The 25,867-nt window shown below is 42.6% G+C and overlaps 1 protein-coding gene across 2 annotated transcripts in view; it reads left to right on the top strand.

Annotated features, from left to right (window-relative positions):
* LOC126545554 (uncharacterized) overlaps positions 1-25,867 on the top strand; it is a 143,932-nt gene that overhangs the window by 95,173 nt on the left and 22,892 nt on the right. Inside the window, exons 15-18 of one of the 2 annotated variants that reach the window (XM_050193472.3) lie at positions 9,951-10,230; positions 10,726-10,961; positions 17,453-17,516; positions 17,872-17,953. In XM_050193472.3, the coding sequence (XP_050049429.1) occupies positions 9,951-10,230; positions 10,726-10,961; positions 17,453-17,516; positions 17,872-17,953 (662 nt within the window). Of the gene's footprint in view, positions 1-9,950; positions 10,231-10,725; positions 10,962-17,425; positions 17,517-17,871; positions 17,954-25,867 lie in introns of both variants that reach the window. The other variant, XM_050193471.3, reaches the window with a different exon arrangement.

Genomic DNA, 25,867 nt, shown 5'->3' with positions numbered 1-25,867 from the left:
TATGACTGACAGATGACACAAACAGTACCTTTGACCATGCACTCCGCTGTTCACATTTCATATGACACCAATAATACTTCTAATAAAACAATCTACCTCATGTAGACAAAGAGGACTGTACTCACTTTGTTAAATGGGTTTGCCACTGAATCTGTCTGCATGACTTCTTTCTGCAAGCTTTAACCTGTGCTTGCTTTGGTAAAATACAGGCTCTTTGCAAATGCCTTCCCTCCAGCTGGAACTTGGGGTTACTGTATATATAATAAATTCTCTTTGTCAGTCCTTAGGAATGAAATTCTAAACCTGTCAGCATTATCAGGCCAACTGGAAATTGATTGAACAACTAGTCTGAGCAAAACTTTGACTTTTACAATGTTTCTTATTGTAAATTAGTTCTATAATTACTTAAAATGCAGTCAGATTAGAAATTATCTGCCTGAATGAATAGAGGTTTTAGCTTGGATAGTTTCACAAGAATAGTGCGGTTTCACGAGAATAGCACAGGCTTCTGGGACCTTGTGCTGAAGGGCTCTGATGAGGGCACACTGCTCATTTAAAACAAGTATGTGTTGGAGCAGTTTGGTGTATAACAGCAGTTCATGTCATCTTACCGTATAGGCTTACATTTGTAGTCCACTTACCTTATAGGCATCTACACAATCATCGATTTATAGCCCTCTTTACAGATATATTGCATATACAGTAAAAGCTAGATAATTCGAATTCTGCGATGACGCTACGAAAATTTTAATGATACAAAATTCGAACTAATGAAAGTCATAGAAAAAAGATCGCTTGGTTAAGACGCGTATATAGTCCAATGTAGCGTGAGCGCACATGCTATGTCATGTTGACGCGAACGTCTACAGTTTGAAGCACTGGCGCAGCCAATGCGTGCACGCACATGTTATGTCACATTGACGCGAACAACGTCTACAGTTTGGAGCACTGGCGAAGCCAATGTAACCAGATGTGGCCAACGCGGCCCGACATGCCCGACGTTGAGATGGCTCTTCCTCCATCTGTGCGATCATAGCGCCGAATGCGACTACCCACACTGCATGGCACGGAAAAAAAGGTGCCCACGCCGCTTCACCGACGGTCACAGGCAGCCGTTCAAAGCGGTGCGCAGGTTGGGGATGATTCTGCGCATGCTCCGAAGGTAACAGCCAACGGCGCATGCATTGAAGTCTAGAGGGGACGGCATTTCGGCTGGTGCAGCGCAAGTGCTGCAGCGTGACTGGTTGCACGCACCAATGCTCGCCGCAGGAACAAGAGCTGCACTCTAAAATGCACTCTCGAAACACATCACAACCTGCTGCGATGTTGGTCTCCGTTCTGCTTTAGTATATGCACCAGCTGCACGCTGCTGAGTTCCACTGTACAGATAGGTGGCGTCCAAAAACGTATCCCAGCGATGCTTTCCTTGGAGTAATAGCCACGAATCTCAAAGGCTATGCATTTTGGTACTGCGAGTGCCGATAAATGCCACGGCCGCCATGTTATAGGTATTTCCTGGTGCCGCTTCTCAGTAGAACACCACGTAAATGAGCGTAGCCTCCAATATGTGACATGAAAAAAATTAAGAAGAAAAGACGCAGTTTCGCCCAAAAGGCGAAGCATCGATTGCGATAGCAAAATTAGCAGACAGCCGTATGAAGTAAGTATAGTACTTTTATCAGCTGTATCAACTTGTAAACGTTCGCTTGCTAACTAAAATACTAAGCATGGTGTCAGCGTGCACAGCAAACATGAACACATCAGACCGGATGAATACGGACACTTGCTGTCAAAACGCTGGCGTGCGGAAACACGGCAACAGCAGCGAGCAAAGTGACATTTGTGCCATTTCGTGCTGTCTATGGTTTCAGCGCAGAGTGAGCACCGAGAATGCACAGCATGCACAAAGCCATGAGCTGCCAATGCAACTAGACTCTAGGGTATAGCCAAATGATCTCAAAATGTAGCCCAAAAATAGCCATACCAAAATTTTGAGAGAGTGAAAAGTAGCCAAAAACATGGCCAAAACATTTGATTATGTTCTGCAGGTGTGTTATAGATGGTGTCTAAATATCACCACATATTTTTCCGGCTCTAAAATTACTTCCACCGCATGCAACCAGCACAACACTGGCCTCAAGATCTGTGTAAAGAATTCTAGTGGGAGCTGCCACTCGGACGCGGATTTAGATGCCACTCATTGTTACAGTGAACCGAAGAATTTCTTTTCCGATTTACTCATGACTTTATTGTTATTTACTGAGCCACATTTTGAGCTAACTTTAATTCACACCTCACTTTACCCAAGGCATTTTTCTGTAAGAGTCGGGCTTAATATTGCCAGCTCCAACCTCGAGGATCAGATTTGGCTGGTCACGATCGAGTGACCAAGAGGTGGCCCCAACTCAAGGCATTAAAATAGGGATGCCTTTCCTATAGGCTTGATTTATACGATAAACATGTTACTTCTCTGCCACTCTTTCTTTATCTTTCAATTTACTTGAAAGCAGCTTGACGCTGAGTTAGCAAATGCTACTGCTTGGAGGCAAACTGAACTCTGGAGACAACTTGAAACCTTCTCCCATTTTCCTTGTGGGAAGAAGTGGCAGTTGTGACTGCAATTCACCTGTGAGTGGGAGCAAACAGAACGACGTGCTGGCTCACAACAGAATAGGTGAATAAAGTTTATCATTTTAATTGCCACCTGGATAACGGTGCTGGCAATAGTCCAGCTGGTATTAGCATTGAAAAGAGTTGAACTTCTCAATATTTAAACAGGGATTTGCGGGCAAAATTCATGCAATCTAAAAACATATACGTTTCTGTGAATGCAGGCACAAATGCATGTGTTGCGAAATTTTCGAGAGGGGCTGTGTACTTTACTTTGAGTGATTAAAAAAAATAAAGAAATTTAATTCTACTAGGGAACACACAAAATTGGGAGGACGCTTAAGCTTCACCTTCAAGAGTGGAACGCAATAGCGCTATCGCACCCCGTTTGCACCGCCCACTCAAAACGATCTACGCGAGCCAAACGTCGTGATCAGCATGGACAGCCAGGCCGCGACAAGCCACGAAGGCGGACGCGATCATGGGGCGAGTGGCGCGCCACGTGTCGGGGCAGCGCCGTACATTGCAAGGATGGGGTCTTCTGTGTTTGCCGCAAGATGGCTCTGCGTGTGCGCAGAGCGCAGAAGAAATGTAGTGGAAACATACTTAGCTACTCGTGTAACTGCAACTTCTGTAATTTACATGCTCATAATTACAGATATGCAATGCAATATAACTTTCTAAGTTTGTCCTGCTTTGAACTATCGAACTCGTGGTTGAGTGGTAGCGGCTCCGTCTCGCACTCCGGAGACCCTGGTTCGATTCCCACCCAGCCCATCTTGCAAGTTGTTTTTTATTTATGAATTGCCTTCCTGGATTTTTCGCTCACGGCCAACGCCGCCGACACCGACTTTTCTGCAACATGAGCTCCTAACGCTGTCGCGTTAAAATCTATTTTTTGGGTCGCGCACGGCTGTCATGAAGTTAAGTACAGCATAAACCGCTTTGTCTAACAAATTCAAGCACTATACATCAGAATAGGAAGCCAGTAGAACACCATATATACTTTTTCAAACTGGCAATAACTCTTTGCCCAACCACTACTGCGATGTAGGCAAAAATAAGAAAATATGGATGTAACTGTACCACGAACACCCATTATGTATGTCGAACATAGTTTTCTTTTTTTTTTTTATCACAGCTTGAAAATACGCGTGAGCAAAGTACAATGTAATGAATAGTAAGATGAACAAAGAGTAATTACAGTGGCCATAAAGTATGTGCATATATAAAGTAAGCCGTAATTGCAATTACTCGTATGCACATAGTTTCAAGGGAAAAAATTGACGCAGGAGTACGGTATGAAAATCGACGAGTTATCATACTGATGTTGGCAAGGGAATCACTCGCCGACCTTTGGTGAGCAATTGCCTTGCCATCTTCACTGTGGACGAACATGTATTTACAGAGCTTATCATTGTAATAATATGCAACATTAAAAAAAGTACCATGAAACAATTGAAACTCTCACGTAATACAAAGCCACTTGACTAAAACAAAGAATGGGAAACATTGCATTAATGTCCCAGTTGATACTTCTCATGCTGGAAATTTATGCAAATGTATTAAATATACAATCCAGCCCCATTTGAGTTAACTCCCACTGCAACTTGGACCATACAGAACTGCAGAGTTGAAACGCGACAGTAACTGTTCATCTGGCTGAAAATCTTTGCAGCAGTCCCCACTCTCTGCCAGATCAAACTTAATGCAGTGTCTCATTCGGCATGTGGGTTCTCAGATCAATCTTTGTCCGTGAAACCTGGCTGAACAACATGCTTTCAACGGCTGCGTTCGAAAGAAGCAGCGCAAGTAAGGACAAACCAAGCTAAGACAACAGGCAGAACATTAGATCTCCAGCACTGCTTTTTGAATTCCTGATGCTAGCCTATAACTTGGTGATGCTTGGTGATACTGGAGCAGAACATTTCATTGTGATCGACAGTCGAGATTACTGAGCTTCCCTGAGCATGTGCAGTGCGCGTCACCCTTGCGTAAAGCAGGGGAACGACGGCAGCCAGCAACATCTAACAGTAGTGACCGGGCCCGAGATTGGACGCGTCGGCTGATGCGTGCCCAGACACCTCTTATCTCGAACCCAACAGCTACCGTTAGACGTCGCTAGCTGCCTACGGTGCGCCCCGGCGGCCGTCGTTACCGCGCTCTGCACGAGGGTGACGCGCACTGTACGTCAAGACTCGAACCGTCGCGTTTCTCGTTAAGGCGACTTGCGGATATTTTCGTACTGTTACTGTGTAAATAATGTTATTTGCGGTAAAACCAAGCATTAAGCAACCCTTGATAAACATTGAAGGACCACGGGTGAAAATGACTCACCACTACAAGCATACATACAGTGTCCTGAATATTTGGCTGCACATGTTCAAAAAAAAAAAAAAAAAAAAAAAATGCGCTCACCGTTGCACTGTTCTTTCTTGCTCAAATTTTGCAGAACCATCGCATTTTGGCACCGACTTCGTTCAGTGTAACACTTGGCACACTTAATTGCCTGGTTTCCAAGAAGAAAAAAAAGTACACATTTGCCTGCGCTTATGGGGATGTGAGCTGCTGCCGCGACGGCGCAAGCATTAGCAAGCATGAACTTGTCTCGCCACCTGTCATCTGCAGAAAGCAGTGTTTCGGGGAGGGCAGTCGCCTGTTCCAGGAGCGGGCAACACGTGGCAGCCCTCCCTGAAACGCTGCTTTCTGCATACGACTGCAGATGGCGACACAAGTCTGTGCCAGGGCCGGCTTTTTAGATGCCATTTTTCCCATAGACGAAAACAGTTTCTAATTTTTGTCTTAAAAAACAGGCGACTAATCGTGCTAAGTGTTATACTAAACGAAGTCGACGCCTAAATGCGATTGTTCTGCAAGATTTGAGCAGGAACAGTGCAGCAGTGAGCGCAAATCTTGTTTTCAATATGCACAGCCAAGTATTCAGGACCTTGTATACTTGAGTTGTTGTGTAAGTAGTTTGCTTTATAGCAGCCGGCACGGAACACTCACTCGACAGCTGTCAGCCCTACTGTTCTCCGTATTAAACCACGCGTAAACCGGCAGCAGACGGCGCCGAGCCCAAATAAAAAGAAAGCTTAGCGCTGGAATGGCGTATCAACATGGCAGCCATAAGGTTTGTTCGATTCAGAAAAAAGTGCACGGAACCGCAAACAAAAAGGTGCAGGGGGTGCCAGTTATGGTGTGCCAGGCTGCACCCACTCGCTGGAAGGTTCAAGGGTACACTGCACCGCGGCGGCACGTTGCCTTGCGCCCCGTTCAATTGCGGAGTGCAGGGTGCACCGCTGCACCACGGAGAATCGAAGGCCTAGATGCAGCGCACCGTGAATAGGTGCAGAGAAACTTGGCTGAATCGAATAGACCTATAGCTTAACGTCATCCTCCTAGCGCCGACATTGCCTAACACAGCCTTCAAGCTTGTCTACATATCTTAGTAGCAGCAATCAGCTTTGGGTTTTCATAAACCGGCGTTCTCGAATTTTGTCAGTGTTGACGCAGTCCTCGGGACTTGGAAGTCCTTAAAGACAAAAATAGCCCAAATATAGCCATGTAGTAAACTCTGAATTTTCGACGCCAACCCGCATAAAAAGTAGCCCAATTTGACTATTAATAGCCCAATCTGACAACCCTGGTAGACTCTGCCCGCAGATCGCCCTCAAGATAGGGCCTCGCGACCCCCCCCCCCCCCCCCTCTCCGCTAGTGCACTTCCGCTTCGCATTCGTCCCTTTTGTGCAGGCGAGATTGAGCTGCGATCGTCGGCTCCCCTCGCACGCACATACAGGGTAGGGCGCGCGGCGACGGTGACGCCGACGGCAGAAATGCGCTTGGACTGTCCATGTAATTGCTATGGCAAAAAAAAAAAAAAAAAAAAAAAAAACACCCCGCAGTGCTGCGTTTGCGTTTTTATCTTGGAGATCTTGAGAGAGGGAGAGGACTGACCTGCAACAGACGGCCGCAGCATGGAAAGAGGAAAGCTACGCGGCGAAGATTGTCGCCAACATGCTCCCGCGCACTACACTCTAAAGGCAGTTGCACCCTTTGGGTCGTATATTTGCCACACAACAATAATCGTCATCTGTCTTGCTTGAGTTTCTTGAAAACGCTGCGATCGCTACTTTCTTGGCGACAATGCTCTGTCATGCTGATAACGCGCATGCCGTTCATCACTTGGAAGTACCGGGCTGGCAGCGTTAAAGGAAATGCAGACAAGACAGATGACAATTATTGTTGTGTGGCAAGGTACGACCCAAAGGGTTTAATTTTGCTTAAGAGTGGAGCTTTTTCATCCACATCCTTTTAGGTTTCTTTTGACTTGCCCCAACCTTTTCACTTAAAATTTTATTGTGGCTAATATCTTACATCAATGTTGGCGTTGACAGGCATGGCTTTTAATTCATACTTTCGCTTTATTTCTGCAAATCCTGACTATAGGAGAAAAGCGCATTAGAAGCACCTGCGGCGGCTGCCTCATCTGTATTTTCTCACTTCAACATTGTTCTAAATTTACACTGTAAACACTGTGCACATACAAAATATATTTAAATATATACACAGGACAAATTTCATTATATTTTTCAAAGAGAAGGATGTAGCCAATTAACAATTATTTCTGAAGGTATGGATAGCCTATGCCTGTAGAATGAATATGCTGCTGTAGGTTCACCTCGCTTCAAATTGCTTTGCGTGCTTTTTTGACCCTGAAAAAGACCTATAGACTTCAGTGACCCCTTTGGCAGAGTCTTTTATCAATGGCATGTGAAATGCACGGGAGTGATATGCGTCTCAGTATTGCTTCTCTTTCCAGTAAACAATGCTAACGACTCATGAAAAGAAAAAGCATTTCTAATAATTTATAACATCTATTAGGGATGGAAACATTGTCACTTGCATGCAGAGGTCATAAATGTATACAGTGTGTCCCAATGAACTCTCATTCACCAAGATTTAAAAATGAGCAATGCATTACTTGAAAAAACTCTGGTGCATATTGTTTCCAGTACAGTGGAGTAGCTGCCAGTAATTTTTTGTTACTGAGGTTTAATTAGGTAATTGCAATTGTCTAACTCGAGACATACTATCCTAATTATCAAACTGTCAGAGACGTGTAGGCACAGCCAAGGGATATCTAATTGCGGTATTTTCAGTGACGTACTAATTGCATACAAATTTTTTTTCTGACTGATAAATAAACCCTCAAAATATGAAAGATACGTGACTGCACTCCCACCCGCATCCTTTATAATTGGAGCACCCTGTGTAACTCACCTAGTAACTGAAATGAGGCCAAGCCTGATTCACTCGATATCAAAATCAACAGCAGGCATGTGTAGCAGCGCTTATACTTGAACTCACAGAAAAAGAAAGAGAGAGAGAGAAGCTGCATTTTCTCCGAAAAGGCGAAGCAGTATTAGTGATAGCCAAGTATACGACAATTACATGAAGGAAGATTACAGCACCGAGAGACGCCAGATTCCTGGTGGTGTGAGAGGACTCAGGCTTGTAAATTCTCATGTTTTCCGTCAAGTAACCTATACATATATATATATATATATATATATATATATATATATATATATATATATATATATGCAGGAAAGAGACGACAAACCTTTTGGAAGTAAGGTGTGTTTACTTAACATTTTCGACTGGTGGACCAGCCTTTGTCAGAGTACCTGTATATATATATATATATATAGTGCCTATATATGTACCTAAACCCGTATATATATATATATATATATATATATATATATATATATATATATATATATATATAATATGTGTGTGGGGTTCTGAAAGCAAGTCAGGCCCCAGAAAAATGAAAACTTTCCGCCTATGCTAGTGCCATTAAATATGAAAAATCACCATCACCTCTAGAAACTTGCAGCATTACCATTTCTACCTTAAAGGGCCCCTCACCAGGCCCCATAGCAAATTTTGGTTATATGCTGTGAGTTATTAGGTGTCCTCTAGAGAGCGTTCTGCCGCAAAAAAATTTTTCATATCTGCTCATTATTAGTCGAGATAGAAATATTTCAGTGCCATGAACCCATAATTTCAGAAGGCGAGCTCCACTGCATAGTGAGACACGCTCACCAATCGCCGCGTCTAGGCTCCGCAAGCGAAATTCCTTCCCTGCGTTCTCCCATACTGGACCTCAAGGATCGCGTGACGCATACGTCACAGGCCCCACCTTCTTTTTTTTTCTTCTTGCTTTTTTTTTTCTGTTCTTTTCAGCGTTGCGCACTTTTGCTGACGGCATTGCGCGCGAGCTGTTGTGATGTCTAGTTTCAGGCGCTGTGCACAAGGACACATGACTAGCGGTATAATTCAGTGCTACACGAATACCGAGGCAGAACAAGCGAATCGCAGAGCATGATCACGCACGGGAACACTGTAGAAAATGGCATAGTTTCGGTACCTGTGCATGTGACTCCATGACCGTGGAAACAAGCAGACGAAGCAGAAGTACATCTCTCTTCCTTCAGTGTGAAGTAAAGCAAAAAACATGCAGACGTTCCGTTTGTGTGTTTTATTATTTCTCTAAACTTCAATTCGTCAATTCAAGCAACAGGTCACACAGATAACAGGTGTTGCCTTGAATAATTCTTGAATTTACGTGTCATCACGAGTGACGTCGCACTGTGGACACGACTACATCACCATCAGGCTTGGAGCGCGGTCGCGGCGAGGGGAAGAGAAAACGGCGTTCGGATTGATATTTCAGACCTTTCCGCTGCGCATAGTAATGTAAGTCTTTGCAAACACGATCGTTAGCGCGCATTGTATGCTCTGCGCTTGTCAGCTCAAAATAGCCAAACCTGGTGAGGGGCCCTTTAAGTATGGCAAGCTTGGCTTCCACTTGTGTGGAGATATGCAGGGCTGGACTTTTTGTGGGTTTTAAGACTGCTAGAACTAGTATGGTTTCAAAGTGGTTTGCTTCTCACATGCAAAGCTGGGATGTCCATTCACTGCCAGTTTCACATTTCACATTCTTTCGATATGGTTATCTGTGTAGTGTCTTATGGTTGCTATGGCTTCTGGTTGCTTGACTGACCGGTCACCTATGCGTCTGCCTAGCCTATGACATGCCATTCAGCTACAGGGTATTGCTTTAGTCCCTATAATCTGTATTAGTCGCTGTTAAGAGAGTGGAAACGAAATGTTACACTTCGAACATTCGCCTTTAGTGCTCCTTTATTGTTGTCCTGCAGCATTCCCCCTAAACTTCCTAGTTCCTCGTGATTGTGCTTGGTAGACCAGTTATAAGAACATTACATCCATTTTTAAGGTGTTTAGTAAACGAAAATATATTTTTCAGGTACTATCATCACCGAAGGCAGTGGTGAACCGCAATGAAGCCCGCAAAGAGAATGGAATCCGGTTGAACAAGTTTCCTAAAAGTAATGGGACAAGCACAAATGGTAGTAGCTGCATTGCCAGCATTCGAGAATTGAATGAGGAGTGTCCCCTGCCAGAAGTGTCCTTGTGCAACAGGGTGACCTCCAGTGTGGCCATAAACACATTGTCTAGCAGCCGAGTGCCCACAACATCAATTTCGGGTAATGTGTTCATCATTGGCAGGCCAACGTTACCTTCAGGTGAGTGCATAGGAGCACATGGCAGCATTGCCTTCTCATGCTGGAAATGCAAGTTGGTAGTTAGCCTCTGCTGAAACAAAGGCATGCAAAGCTACCAAGGAAAATGTATGAATTTGTGTTACAGCTGTATGGTTGCAAGTGTCAATTCACCTTTTAGTAAATTCCTTAGATATTTTACTTGCATTGGAATATAAATGTTTCACATAACCTCTATGATCTTTTTAAGCAGGCAAGGTAAAAAGAAAAGAAAAACATTGTATTAACCTGATTGGCAGAAATGGTTCGGAAGTATTACTGCCCACACTGCAGTAATATATTACTGCTCTACATTAGTCATTCTTACAATGGAATCTCATCTAGCTCACATTTGGCTTTTTGTTGTGTGTATTTCCTGTGTTCATTCTATATCAGACCCCTTAATTAGAAGTAGCAGACAGTTTGTCTTTGTATACCGTCATTGACGAGACATATGATGTATTCTGTGTGTCATGACAGAAACTGGGAGCTTGCTGAGCAAAGAAACTGTGTCAAAAATGACCATAGGAGATGTGGAGCTATCGGTGACGTCATCTACGTTGTCTTCAAATAATGTGATAAAGAAAGTGCCCCAGGACCGGGAAGCCTGCATATCTGAAACTGCAACATGCAACCATCAGCAAAGCTGCTCTGCAAATCAGCATACGGAAGCCAAAACACAGCTATGCATTACACACCATCTCAACGGCACACAGGTCAGCCATTTAGGACGCTGTTTCTGTTACCTTTGCCCTGAAAATACAAAGAAATACAAAGAATACAGGCTTCTTTGTTCCAATGATTATCACCAGTTCTGCTGTTACATTGTGGTAGCATTAGTTGCTACTACCCTTGGAATGAGGCACTGTGGCTACTGTGGTAAAGTGCCATCTTTGCCATATTCTTGCATCATGAGGTGAGAGCTCTTTCGAGTGACCAGATGCTCTTGCAGAAGACAAAATTGTGGGTCTATTAGACGTCTTTGTAAACCCACTTGACAGATTTTAAGTTAAGCCAGGTACCTCACCTGCTTGCCCAAGATAATGTCATTGTAGAGCATGGAGTCTGAAATTTTGTGTTAAAAATGGCAGATATTACAAATTGTGTTCCACCAGCTTTATCAATGAGGTTATGCACGGTGAGCACTGCGGCATTCCATCTGCACTTTTTAAAATGGCCACATCGCCATCATGCAGGATGCGTTCAGCTTGCATGCTTCCCATGCAAGCCAGCAGGCATTCAGGAAATAATACATCATAACAACAATAACAGGGTATCACAATTTACATAGCATATTTCTTTCAAGCGCAGATGGAATGCACTCAGTGCTGCAGAACTGCATATAATTTATGATCCCTTTAAGGGATCATTCCTTTAAAGGGACACTAAAGGCAAATATTAAGTCAAGCTAAACTGATAGATTTGGGCTAGAGAATCTCTAAGGCATCAATATTATTGCAAACAGAGCCTTAGTAATCGAGAAATTGAGGTATATGCAGGACACGATTAGAGACTCCCCTGGGACATTCAAGTACTTGCCCGATGACAAAGGCACTCCTCATATAAATTCTATCACTAGTGCTCAACCAGTCGTTATAAAAACATAATTGTATTGATTTATAAGACAAAATGCTACTTCTTCAGTTATATTTCATTTTTAGAAAAAAGAACCCATTGATGTTACCTTGGACAAAGACGGGGGTGGTCAAAAGGTTTCGTTTTCACTCAACTCTCTACCTCCTGTGCTTTTGCGTTTCAGTAGTTTCATTATCGCATAGTGCTGTGCGGGTTTTGCTGGCTCGCAAAACTTGCACAAAATGCAAGTAGCAGATAATTCCACTTCCATGTGATGTTGTGGAATGCCCGAACAGTTCATGTGTACTGACGAGCTGTAGTGACGAATCCACCGTTCTGTCTTGGCTCGCTTTCACCATGGCCATGCATTTGCATTTTGCATTTTGTGCGAAAAACCATACCACCATCTGTCGAGCGCCGTTTTACTCACGGACAGCAACAAAGGGCGGTGATGGCGTATGCAATGTTACCACTCCCCGGTTGGGTGGCGGGAGATTTGAATGGCGATAAAGGTGTTCAAACCCTTCAGATGCTGTTTTCTTGTATACTAAGTCTTTTATTGGCACAAAACAAGTGTTGCAAGGTTTCTGGAATGGTATTTAAACAGTCCATGTCGACTTGGTATTTGCCTTCAGTGTCCCTTTAAGGCAGTGGTGTTTGGCTGGCCTTTACCTCTCAGGTCCACAGACTATATCTGCTATGCATGATGATTTACATATGATAAGAAGAGGATACCAAGTGCTTAGTTTTTAAGGGCAAAGGAAGGCCTTTAATATTTTCTTATTTCCCTTGCTGTCATTGGGTTGATGTCATTTGTCTTACAGTATTCATACCCTTACTAAAGTTGAATGCCAAGATGGATGAAATAATTAAGCAATTAATTGTTATGGTGAATCATGAGCACTGCTACCTAATTTGTAGCTATTGCGTAGTCTGTAAACAATATACTACCTTTTCTAATGAATATGGTGCAGTATTTTCGAAGACAGTGATGTGGAGATAACGCGTGTTTTCTTCTTTTTTTATTCCCTCGCAGCACATTATTTGCACTAGTAGACATAGGCAAATAGGTGCTTCTGTGTACTTGCATCTTATTGAATGCACCCTTCATATTTAAAAGCCTCCCTTTTGCATTGCAGGACAAAACTATGTAGAACACCACTGTGTTTCATGATAGATTTGGGGATGAATATCTTGAAACTGGTGGCAGTCTTGAGACTTCCACCAAATGGACATGCCTTAAACGCTGACAGGCTTCAATCACACAATTGCAGAATGCACCCTAAAAGAATGCACCCCCCTGATTAAAGTTACTTAGTAAATATTCAAAACTTAGTTCATCAGGAATGATCACACATAGTGATGTCCAGGTGGTAGCTTCAAGGTTTTTTTTTGAGGGGGGGAGGTTAGTTTACCCCAAGCAAAATGCAAGACTTGAAAGGGACATCATGGAGCGGTTCGTGTTGTCCCTTTCTTCAAGTCTCGTGTTGTGCTTGCAATAAGCTTCCCAAAATCATGAATCACGAACTGGCCTACACCCACACTCTGCTAAGCTCTTATGCATAGTGGCATTCACAAGTGGAATGGAGGTAATCAGGGATGGAAGTGCCATGCCAATTGCACCATCTTGCACCAAACCTTAGAGCTGTGTGAGCCTGCTCCAAAACACCAATTTTGATTGAATTCGCTAAATTGAGTGGTATGTGTGCGTTCAGTGGCAACAACACATCCACAACCGTGCATTGGCTAGTGTTTAGCCATGGAAAAGCCTAGGCAACCTGTTTGAGCGTCACAGTCTTCGAAGTGAGGGTGTTCAGTGGTGCATTGGAACATGGCCACAGCAAAATGAAAATTGCTTTGTGCTATATAATGCATTACGCATGTTTATAAGAAAAGGTGCAATGTCAGCTGAGTGAATAAATTGCATGGTCTGTTCAGCACTTAGCTCATTAGTTTAGGTACACTGATGCATTTTACCTCTCGGTACGCTTGTTATGTTCCAGATTTATTTTTCACGCTTACCACATTCAGTCACCAGAATGACAGTGCGGCATGGCAACAAATGACCTGTTTCCTCTTATGAAACTTCTTGGCCACAAATCTCTAGTGGCAAACGTGATCATCGCTCAGATTTGTATTCCAGTTGCTCCATTTTCTGCACCACCACACCACACCAAATCAGAATTTTGCCTCAATAGGACATAAGCTGGGAATCTAGTTTCATTTTTACTCGTGGTTTTAGTAAACCTTGGTGGCCAAACGGCGGTCTTAAAAAGCTGGCAAAAATCTTAACTACAGGAACTGCATTCGTGGCAACGATGTTCACAATGCCACTTGCGCAGATCAAGTTTAAAAAATTCAGTAAGCTATCGTTCGGCATAGAAAGTATTTGTTGTCTTTATGCATTGGTTCTCCCATGGATGTGCCGCGAACATGTTAGCATAATTGAGCTTGTGTGAAAAATTGGATGGCGACTGTATAGCCCTAGTGTATACAGAATCAACGCGATTCTCTTCAAAAATATCAAAATGCATTTTCTTTGCAACTGATATAAAAAACTTTAACATTTATTCTGTGCTAAGATAACACCGCTTGTCCCAACTGGATGTGGCCTAGAATTTAAAAATATTCGCAAGCCTTATGCTAATGGCACTCAGTTGTGTTGATGGCTGTTCATACTAATCATGAGTATCTTTTTTTTTCATTGTGCAAAAATAATTTGTAAGTTTAATTACTTAATTGTTATTAACTCACTTAATCGATAAGGTGTCAGAGTAAGTTGTGAAGAATGTCGAGAAATGACTGATGACAGTGTTTAAAGCAACCTAGGTTTTGTGTGGGCTTTCTTATGATGAAAAAGAAAGTGAGCAAAATTTTTGAAAATATCTGCACTCTAGAGATTGCAACAGTCTCGAATGTAAACCTCATCAATTTTGAGCCTAGCTTATCACACTGGCAATGAGCAGTCACGCTCTTTTCTCAACGTGTCAGCAGCTTTCGGCTTTAACAAATGCAAAACCTTGGTCTACACATGCATAAAATACACAACATACTAAATTACGAGTTTTATATATGAGACCGCTGATATTGCTGGCACTGAGACACGTTGCATGGAATTTTTTAAGTTTCGTGAGCTTTCTTTTTCTTGGCAGAAAAAAGGACTGCAAAGGTAAGTTGCTTCTAAAAGTGTGCAAATAGCAAAATTTTGAGATTGAATAGTTCCAGAAGCGAATCAAATAGTGAATACTTTTCAAATAATCTTCCAATAATGAACAGCCGCCCTTACAATTAATATAAATGGTGTTCACATTTGAGCATTCATAACTTTAGCAAGCTTCTGTCATTACACTGCACATTATGAATCTTTAGAACAATTAAGCAGTTTGTTAGCATACTTGGTACTTTTCAGAGAATGCGAATGATTGCTGTGTAGCCGGTTAAGTCTGGCTCCTTGAGTGACTTAGCCCGCTTCACTACATAATTTATTAAGGTTTGTGCCTCTGCTATGCTCAAAGGGATGAAATTGATCCTACTTTTGCTTTAATTTTATGTTTTATTGTGCACATTTGATGTTCTAAAATTTTTGATAACTATTAAACACATATTTGTGTTTATGAATAGTGACTATTCGGTTCGAATAGGACACTATTTGGTTTATTATGTGAAAATTTCAAATATTTGTACATTCCTAGTTGCTTTAAACACGGTCGTTTTTCAACCTCATCCACAGCCTTTGCATTGACACCTTATTGATTAAGGTAATTACGTTGCTAATTAAACTTAAATATTAGTTTGTTGTATGCAACGAAAGAAAGATAAATACCCATGACTAGCATAGACAATGCCTCTAAAGATGCATTGGGTGCTGTCTGTTATTTATTATTTCTTGGCCACATTTAGTTGCCACAAAGCCAGCACGTAACTTAATAGTGTTCTGAAAAAAGAGAGAGAGAGAGCACCTTTTCTTAATCATGCTGTGTTTCACTTGTATTGAACTTTATACCAAGCTGCTCCAAAATGCATATCTTCTGTCACAAAATGTTTCATTCCTGCTCCAAACCTGCTTTAAATTTGCAAATTTTCTGCTCCCAGAGCTGCTCTAAAATGCTCTTGGCCACTTCTATCCCTGGTTTTGGTCATTAGGACAAAGCAGAGTTGGAAACTTGTACTTGTTACTAGGTGGTTGTAGTCATTGCTACTTTGATATCCAGTTGATGTTCGCCTCAATGTCAGTGAGGGAAACTTGAAGATATTATGGATGTCGCGAAGTCACATTACAGTGGGCAAGCCAGTGACGCTGATTGGAATGGGGTTAACTGTTTATTAACATAGAATAGGCAAGCGATAGAAAGGAAAGTATTTACACGGACATCACTACGAGTAACATGTTAGAATTTTGGTCTTCTTTCTCAGCCGAATCTCCACCGAATTCCCCCAACGGCCCCACACATACCTAAAAGCATCCCCAGCAACCCCCTCGCCCCATCGTTCGTCCAATCACACTGCGGTGCGCGCTGTGTGCACACAACGGGGCTCCAAGGTGACACTATCGGGAGTTCCAATACGTCCAGGCCGTTGCCACAAATCCTTTGCGGTGCAACGAGTCCCCTTTTGTCTCACAACCTCGCAAAAGACACACTTCCCCGAAGAAAGTTTACGAATGTCTCGGCATTGTGCGGTTCAGCAACGAGGGGTTTACTTCAAGGCCAGGGCACTGCTTCCGCGAACCGACTGGCAGAAGCCCGACACACAGTCACCCCGCCTACGCGCTCTTCATAGACCGCGGGTCCCCTACCCCCGATGGCTATAAATCGCCGCCGTCTTGGTGTCGAACCACGCGTCTCTTTTGACCACCCCGCGCGACCCTTGCATGCAGCCGTCCGCACAAACAACGCCGAACTCCACTATCCCTTTAAGGCATTGTGCGTGTAATTGTATACGACAAGATTAGTGCATCAACAGCAAAAGCATTGATGAAATTAATTGTATTTAAATGTGTGACATACATGAGCAGGAAGGTAAACATACATGAGCAATGAGCAGGAAGGTAAACGGTTGAGTCTTCTTGCTCAGTGTGAGTGTATGTCATTATATGTAACGGGTTCACTTCGTTCATTGTTTTTTTACGATCTGTTACACCAGGCATAATTTTCAAGTGGCTGGATAGGTGCATTTCAAGCCCTCTAGACATGAAATAGTTGATATTCTCATATCTGATGTTCTTGCAGCAAGTTTTCGCATCAAGTCCACATTCTGTAAACTTGACAAAACTCACTAAAGAATTGAAAATTCCTAATCTATTCTGCAGCTGTACACTTTTTATGATTCTGAAGATGCAAGAAGTGCGGTGAAAGTAAGATTTTATTCAGCAGAAATAATTGGCACCTGAAAGAGATGTAGCCATTTCATAATATGTGATGAAAAGTGGGGTATTATTTATGGCATCTATAGTGATTTTGATTGGGCTTTGGTGTCATTAAATAATGACATCACTTTCATGGCATTTATTGATATATGGAGTCTAGACTTGCATACTGTCTTGTGAACATAAATATGCGTAAGGTTTTCTTCTTTGCTCTTGCTTAGTGGAAAATTATTTTTACAGTTATCTTGCCTTTCCTCTTGCAACCAGAATGCTTCCAAAAGCAAGAAGTCTAGGAAAAAAAAAAGCTCGTCAACCGATGTCACATCTCCAGGTTAGTATACTACAAGTATATACCTTGGTGCGGTTGTAAAAGCACACGCCAAACACAGTCAGTACCAAACAATCTATTGTTGATTTCTTTGCTTTATTTCTGCTTGAAATTTGATAACTTGCTGAGTGAGTATTTGTGGTGCCTTTACATTGTGAACAGAAATGGAAATTGTGTGCTCAAATCTTTGTTTATTTTTGTGCATGTCTGTCCTGTGATACCTATTGGCATTATATTAGAGCAAGCTCTTTTAGATATGCTATAACGTTACGAGTTAAAGGGGGCACTGATTTTGCAAATAGCAGCAGCAGCAGTATAGGCACAGTGTGTAATTCTTTTGTGTCTAACATTATTGCAGACGAAGTGTTCCTTCCAAAGGATATTGATTTGGAAAATGGAGACTTGGATGAATTAGAACGTGAAGTGGAAGCTTTTAAAAGGCAAGTTACCATAAGGGCCCTTTGATTAAGGCATTGTTTCTCAGACTCATCTTGGACCCTCCGGGATCCTACAAAGGATTAAAGGATGTCAGTAGGTGCTGCTTCATAGACTTGCCATGGGCAGCTTTAATCTCTCAAAATCTGTCTTGGTGTTCATTGCGCAGACCAAGAGAAAAACGGAAAAGGCCCTGACATTAAGCAGGGCTTGTAGCTTCAACTGTCAGTGGTTGAACTGGATGCCAAGAAGCTCATTTATGCTCTGCAACATTAACTTTCTCATTGATAGCTTCGGTGAATGAACATGTAAAGCGGCTAAAACAATCCTGGCAGTTCAAAATACAGCCTGGCTCATATCACCAATCTCAAAAAAGGCTTGCAAAAGTGTTTTGAGATGCCAGTAATTCACTATGTATGAAATTCACTTCTAAACATCGAAATAATATGTGCACTCTTTGGTAATTTCCTGGAGTCATGAGTGCACATATTCAAGATTTCATAAAGCTGTTGAGCCACCTAATGGCAGAAATGAGCACATGCATGCACCCACCACACTATTAGTGCATGCTGGTAGCCAATGTTACTGTGCAACTTTTGGTGGTTGCGTGCAGCACAATGCATGTTTTGTGCACATTGCTATGTGCATTTGTATGTGTGACACACGTTGATGAAAGCTCTTTGTATGCCTGGATGTCTTGCACCCTCTGGCTTCTACCAGTCACTGCTCACAAAACAAGACATCTAGACGGAAACAAAGTGCTGTAGACAGATAACTTGGTTCGCAAGTAGATATGTTGCTACTCAATATTGTTGAGATCTCTGTTGATAGCAGTCGTCAGGCTTAAATGCCTGATCAAGCCAGTCGCAGTGCAAAATGTGTGATTCAACAGGGTCAGTGGTCAGAGCAACGCTCTGCACACGTCAGTGAGAGAAACCAGCCATGAACAGTGGATGATAAGAGTGGCATAGAATCGAGCAGAAGGCATCACTACAAAATTGCGCCCCACATCTCAACCATTGTCACGCTGTCACTGCAAATAGAGGTTTTGAGGAGGCACCCATGTCCATGCCAGTGATGTATCAAGACGAAAATATCGTAATTTCTGCTCGACTCAGTGGCCAAATTAGTACACAGTTGTGCAGTCGGAGTCTGAATTATCGCACGGCGCACTGTAAGGTGTCTGAAATTTCGGTCATATTTATTTAAGTCTATGAGGCTATCGGTGGTCCTGCGAATAATCAAGCATGTCCAAATTAACGGTGTCTGAATTATGGGTCGGCGACTATAGCCTGGGCATTCATTTTCTCTCAGCTGCGGAACAAAAATGCATATGTCTCTTCACTGTAAATTCTGTTACGTTTTTACTTAGCTAATGAGTAGCTGAAATTAATTTGTCAATTTATTATTACTGATCTAATGACAAGTTTGAATGCTGAGTTTTGTTTCACATTTAAAAACATCATGTGCAACAGTTTGCGGCCTGCTACATATTTGTTCATTTTTTTTTTTTTTCACATTTGATTTTTGTAGCACGAACTATGAAAAAAATCCAAAGTGATCCCGCACCTGTGAGGCACGTGGGTATGGTAGCAGCACTCTAAAGAAGGTTTCAAACAACTGTACGAAATGGCTGACTTGGCAACTGCATGAATGTGACAAGGCGACAGCGTAACTGTTGGCTGCTGCTAAGGGTAATCATACTTAAAATTGTCCTAAGCCCTATGCCAGTGAGCTCCTCTCATGCTCACAATGTCAAGCGGCTGCTTCCTCTTAGCATCAGCCAACAGTTACACGAATGCCTTGTCACTTTTATGCGGTCACCAAGTGAGCCATTTAGACATGTCAGTTTGAAACCCCCTTTGAGTAAGAGCAGTCATACTTATTACGTTGTCCCAAGCGTTATGCAGGTGAGCACTTCTCATGCTTACAGTGTCAAGCGGCTGGTTCCTCTTAACATCAACCAACAGTTACACCCACACCTTGTCACTTTTATGTGGTCGCCAAGTTTGCCATTTAGACAAATAAGTTGTTTAAAACCCCCTTTGAGTACATGAATTATACTTATTGTGTTGTCTTAAGCCCTATGCCAGTAAACACCAATCATGCTAACAGCATCAAGCGGCTGCTTTCTGTTACACAGACACCTTGTAGCTTTTACGTGGTCGTAAAGTCAGCCATTTAGACAAATATCAGGGGAGGTATTCTGTAGGAGTCCACCTAGGGGACTGTCCATTTTGGCCGCTGCTAATTGGGGGGCCGCTAATTGGGGGGCTGGGGCCGCTTGCATAGCTGCATCTAATCAGAAGCGGCCGAAATGGACAGTCCACTAGGTGGACTCTTACAGAATACCCCCCCAGGTGTTTGAAACCCCCTTTAAGAGCACTGCTGCTGCGCATTTAAGGTACACAGGTGCGTGCACGCCCACATGCACACGCGCGCGCACACACACACACACACGCGCACGCACATGCACAAACACACACACAGTGCACTCTCACTTGAGTGAAGTTCAAGGGACCCAAGGAAATAGTTCACTTAAACAAAAGTTCGCGAAACTGAATATTCACTAGAACATGGAAGGGCATAGGGCACAGAAGACATCGGGTCAAACATGTGAAATGCACTACGGCTCTTAAAGCACAAGAATCAACAAAGCTGTCCAGACAATCTATGTTTTTGTGCATTGCCTCTGGCACAGCCTGTTGCTGAGACACATTCTGGCAGCTTTCCAAGTCGTGCTACAGCCTCGGCTAGAATTACAGAATTTGAATCTGCCTCTGACATTGCATCTTCCTTGTCGCACTCTTCTTCATGACGAACACTGGAAACAATTTCCAGATCTCATAGTTCAGCACAGATAATGAGCTCACTGTCACACTGGACATAGCCGCCATTGGAGGAGCGATTTATGGGCTGCGGGCATCAGCTATTCCATGTCCACTGATCAAGTTCGTTCAGCTGAAAGATTTTTGCATAAAATACATGGCAAAACTGCCGGGGATTTTCGAAAAGTTTGTTATTCTGAAATATTCATTAAACTGACGTTCGTATAACTGAGGGTTTACTGTATAATGGGAATATAAACAAAAAAATAAAGCAGGTTGGAAGCTATTGAATACGATGTTTCTGGATGTAAAGAGCAATTCGGCATTCAAACTTGTATCAGTAGACCAAGAATTAATAAATTGTCTAATTAGCTAATGAAACATAAGCAATTCCAGCAGAAACCATCTTGGGATGACAGTTCATGTTAATGTGATTAGTAGAGACCAGAACTGTAGCTAAAGTGCCCATTTTTTCCTTATGCCATTATCATGCCTATTTAACATGTAAGGACGAACTATGGGTCTATAAACATTTTAGTGGCACCTTTATTGTGCTTATAAATGCATATTTCGATGTTGGTGTCTATATTGGACTTTCAGTACCTTTATCCATATATTTTCCTAGCCTCATTTTGTTTATAATGTTACCATCCGCTGGAGAACTTGGCTGAAAGCTTTTGATTACATGTCAAACCCTCTTATAACAATACCACATTTAGCAATTTTTCATATGTAACAATGAGCAGCCATGGCATCGTAAACTTTTATTTGTGTACCGCTAAATAAACAGTTTATTACAATGCCTGCGTGCCGCACACCTTCGCCACACCCGCTGTTTTGCTGCACACCCCACATGGCACAGCTTCATCGCAATGCCTCATGCATCCGCCAGCCTCTTGCATCTGTCACTCATCTCCCTTCCACCCCTCCGACGTCTGTGCAGTCGATTTGAGTATAGGAGGGGTGGCAGGAGAGAGGTGGCGAGCCTGGTGATATGGCGAATTCGTGCCGTGCTGCATGCGCGGCAAGGCAGGTGGGTGCAGCGGCTTGCTTTTCTTTCTTTTTTTTCCAGGACTTTGCATTCTTTTTTTTTTCTGCACATACTCCCAATAGTCAGATTTAACTGTTATAGCCAATAATGTGGCATGGGAACATTGTACAGTCAACCATTAGTTCGACCCTGACGGGACCGACAAAATAAATCGAATTATCTGGCGGGTCAAATTCTAGGCGTATGTACTGAGGGGGCAGGGGGGACGCTTGCCCCCCCCCCCTCATACACACACACACACGCACACATACTGTTGGAAGTGGAGGGGCAAAGCATGCCATTTGCTTCCCCACTTTTGAAAGCGGGCACTTTCAACTGCACACTGGAAATTCCAACAAAACAACAGCTGAGGCCAAATTTTCTTTCTGAATGCATTAGCCGCGTAACTCTTTTCTTGATTATGTATTCCCTGTTTGTCCAGTGAGGATTGTCTATCATGCCTCGCCTCGAAGAGCTGTAGTAGACGACGAACGGGGTGTGCCTTACATGTTGGCATTTCGGAGAAACTGCTGTTTGGCAGTTCACACCATAACAAATTTCATGTTGCACTTCTGGAATAATGCCCAATTTTTTTGGGATTGCTTAATCAAATTTGAAAGCACAAAATTAGCTTGCTATATTTCACTTAAGTGTGACGGGGGGAGTCTGAATAAAGTGTTATAATCAGCCACACAACAATGACGTGCCTTACTGCATGAAATTATTGGATTTTGAAATACCGAAACTATTGAATATGTATATGTGTCCAGAGGCTGTCAAATTTCATTGTGCAATCACCATTTATCCTAAATATGTTGGTGAAAACGACCTTCAGGAATGTTGACAGTTGGGCATGTTGGTGACCAATCATTTTTCTGGTAATTGTACTGTGCGGCCTTGAGCTTTTTTGTGTCATGTTTTTGTTTTTATTGCGATAGCAATTATATGGGCACTCCAGATGCACTTCTGCTGTCGGTGTCGGCGTGATGTTCCGTATAATTTCTAAGTGTGATAACACCGTGGCTGCGTGCCGTATGCTGTAGGTGCGAGTGAAAGTGGGCAAGGGTAAGCCAAGGATCGGGGTTTGATCTTGCGTACAAGGGAGGAAGGCGTGGAGGAAGCAAGCCATTTTCCACAATGCACAAGGCACCATGGGGGGTGAGGGGAGGGAGTTCTACTTGAGCAGCGGTTGTGAATCGCGTGACTGAGTGCAGCCGTGCAAGTTTTGAAAGCGATCTGCAATGAGTACAAAGTCTATAGTTCGGTACAACTTTAGAAGGCAGCGGCATTTGGTTCTCAAAGGCGGATGCACACAAGGCTCCACCAATGGTCGCACACTCTAGACTGATGTCATGAGCTGGACAACCGGTGATCCTGCCGATGCAGAATATCGCAGCCCGTGTTTTGAACTGGGCCAAGCCGCATCAGCGGTATTGTTTCTTTAGTCACTGAGGCATTTGGCTGCTGGGCGGGGCTTCTCCTACCTTCTTAAGTTGTACCCGACTATAGGTGCGCCGAGGGCTCATAGCTTCGTGTACGCTTTATCGCCGCTTAGTTTGTGTTGAAGTGAGAGGCAGCCTGAAGGTCAATTTGCTCGCTGCTGCTGCCGCTCTTCCTCATACCAGAGTTTTGATAGTGAGTGTTCACGCTCATCAAGTGAGGTGTGTTTCTGTTTGCCTGTGTGTGTGTGGTACCATGCTTGTTAATTTAGTTACTAAGCGAATGTTTACGAGTTTATACAGCCAATGAAACTACTATCCTTACTTCATATAGCTGTATACTAATTTGCTATCGCAATCAATGCCTTTCAGGTGAAACTGACTTTTTTGTGTTTCCTATGTTGAGAAAATAAATAGCATTGTCGAATGTGCAGAGCCTTTACAATACCATAACAATACTGCCTTAAAATTTTTATATCAGCATGTGTCACTTCTGACATTATCTGTCCATTTTATATTTAGGCTCTTTGAACATAAGAGTTTCACTAGCACACATTCCCTGGCAGAAACATAAGTTCATAGACATGAGATGTAACATAAACATAAGAGATTTCAAATTTTGAGGAAATAGGGGCAACTTCTTGGGTGATATATACCGAAAGTTTGAACTGTGTAGGTTACTTATATGCTTTGAACATATTTACCACATACCTGTTTTATCACAACTTCTATGCATTCTACAAGGCATTTAGTTGCTTTTCCCGGCTTCCTCAGCAAACTATGCCGGGCATAGTTTATATTTCATTGAAGCAGGAAACATGTTCTGAGTGACAAGCAATAAATGTTTAATATGTGTAGCTTCATTGCAACCTTTGTAGAAAGTTACTTGTTCAAGCATTTCAAGGTGTCGTATTTCCTTTATTCAAAATGTTTCCCAGACTCCTGACACAACTGCATGAGGTACAAACTTCAAGTTCCATGAAAATAGGGACAATTCTTAGTGTAATGGGTGTGGTGAAATTTTCCTTTACTTGCTTTAAATGTAATGTAAATAATTACTGAACCCTCGTTTTATCCCCCATTTTTGTTCGTCATACGATGCTCACAGTTTGTTTCTCCAGTGCCTTTGGTGAACCAAACAAAGCACCTTGTTCATATTTGAAGAAAATTAGAGGCATGGTATGGGTAATGTGTAGGCAGCATTACAAATATAGGTGGGTTAAATGTGCCTTCTTACAGTAGATTACGTATGCAAGTGGTCCGGAGTGTTATCAGTGTGTTTTACAAGCAGCATAAAGCTTATTGCAGCCATGCCATAATTGCAATTGCAAGCGAGGTCAAATTTTGCGAAAATAGGGGGATCACTACGCCAAGTTTACATGTGATGTTATATGTGTGTTCGTAAACATAGTTTTTGCAAAAAAAATACGTAAATTGTTTTCAAAATCTTAAGCAAGCATTCGAAAGTATCAAGGTGCTGTTTCGCAAACTCTATACTTAAAAGAAATGGGCGCAGCTTAAATGCAATGTGCCGCAAAGTTTTAGCATTTCTGGCTTATTTACAAACTTTACAAATAACCCCCCGTGATACCTATATTTGGATTGCCTTGCGTTTTCAGGGAACTAAACGAGGCAGTTTCTTTCTGTTTGGTGACACTAAGGCTGAGGTAATGGGTTTTGTCTAGGCAAAGTTCAAAGTGGGTGGCTAATTGGGATTGTGGTAATAAATTATGTATACAAGCACTCTAAAGCATTATGAGTGTTATGAGCGTTAAGAGCCTCAGCTACTACTGATTTTTTACTACAGATGACGGTCGTTGTCTGCTCAATCAGTTAGGTTAGCTGAGCAATTTTTATAAATTATTTTTCATGCTTTTCAGGTTCTAAGGGTTTTTGCTTAGCTATAAGTAGGTAATGAATAATTGTATTTTTTTTTTAACAATTAGGGTTACTTTGTACTGTGCCTTGTTAGTACAAGACGATGATTGGTGCTGGGAGGAACCCACATGTGTGTTGTTCTGAGTGCAAGCGCTCCTAAACGTTGGAAGAAAGGCAGTTTGAGTCAGTATGCGAAGGAAACAAAGCAGCTTTTATCTGTAGGATATGTGTGCTTGGGTCGCGGCTAGATCGTATAGAGCAGGAGAAGGAAAAGCTAACTAAGGGGAAGGAAAGCTAGAAAAGGAACTAAAGAGCAAACAGAAGTAGAAGAAAAGCTAACCAATGTAGAGATGAAGCTGAGGGGCACCATTCTGCAAAGCTATGGTGAACACTCTGAAGAAAGCACGGTAAACGGCGCTGGCAACGAAGCGAGAGCAGGTGAGGAAGCTGAAACCACCACGCCGGAAAGCAGGGGCTAAATGTCAGTGATGGTCACGAAGGGGCTACCACTGACGTGCCAGCCGCGGAAGAAGACAACAAAGCAAAGGGCAAAGGGGGCAGTATATTTACAGAATACACAAAAATTGTTCAGTAATACAAAGTGGGGAAAATGTGAGTAATCATTGAATGAAGAAATAATAGGATACACATGGTCAAACAAGGATCATTAAGACATACTAGAAAAAGGACATTGCACAGCATACACGCGGTGGAGTGAAATACAATTAGAGAACGCTTGGTACA

This window comes from Dermacentor andersoni, chromosome 1 (genome assembly GCF_023375885.2).
Source record: "Dermacentor andersoni chromosome 1, qqDerAnde1_hic_scaffold, whole genome shotgun sequence".
Taxonomy (NCBI): Eukaryota; Metazoa; Arthropoda; class Arachnida; order Ixodida; family Ixodidae; genus Dermacentor; species Dermacentor andersoni.
This window is presented reverse-complemented; position numbering and strand designations above follow the sequence as displayed.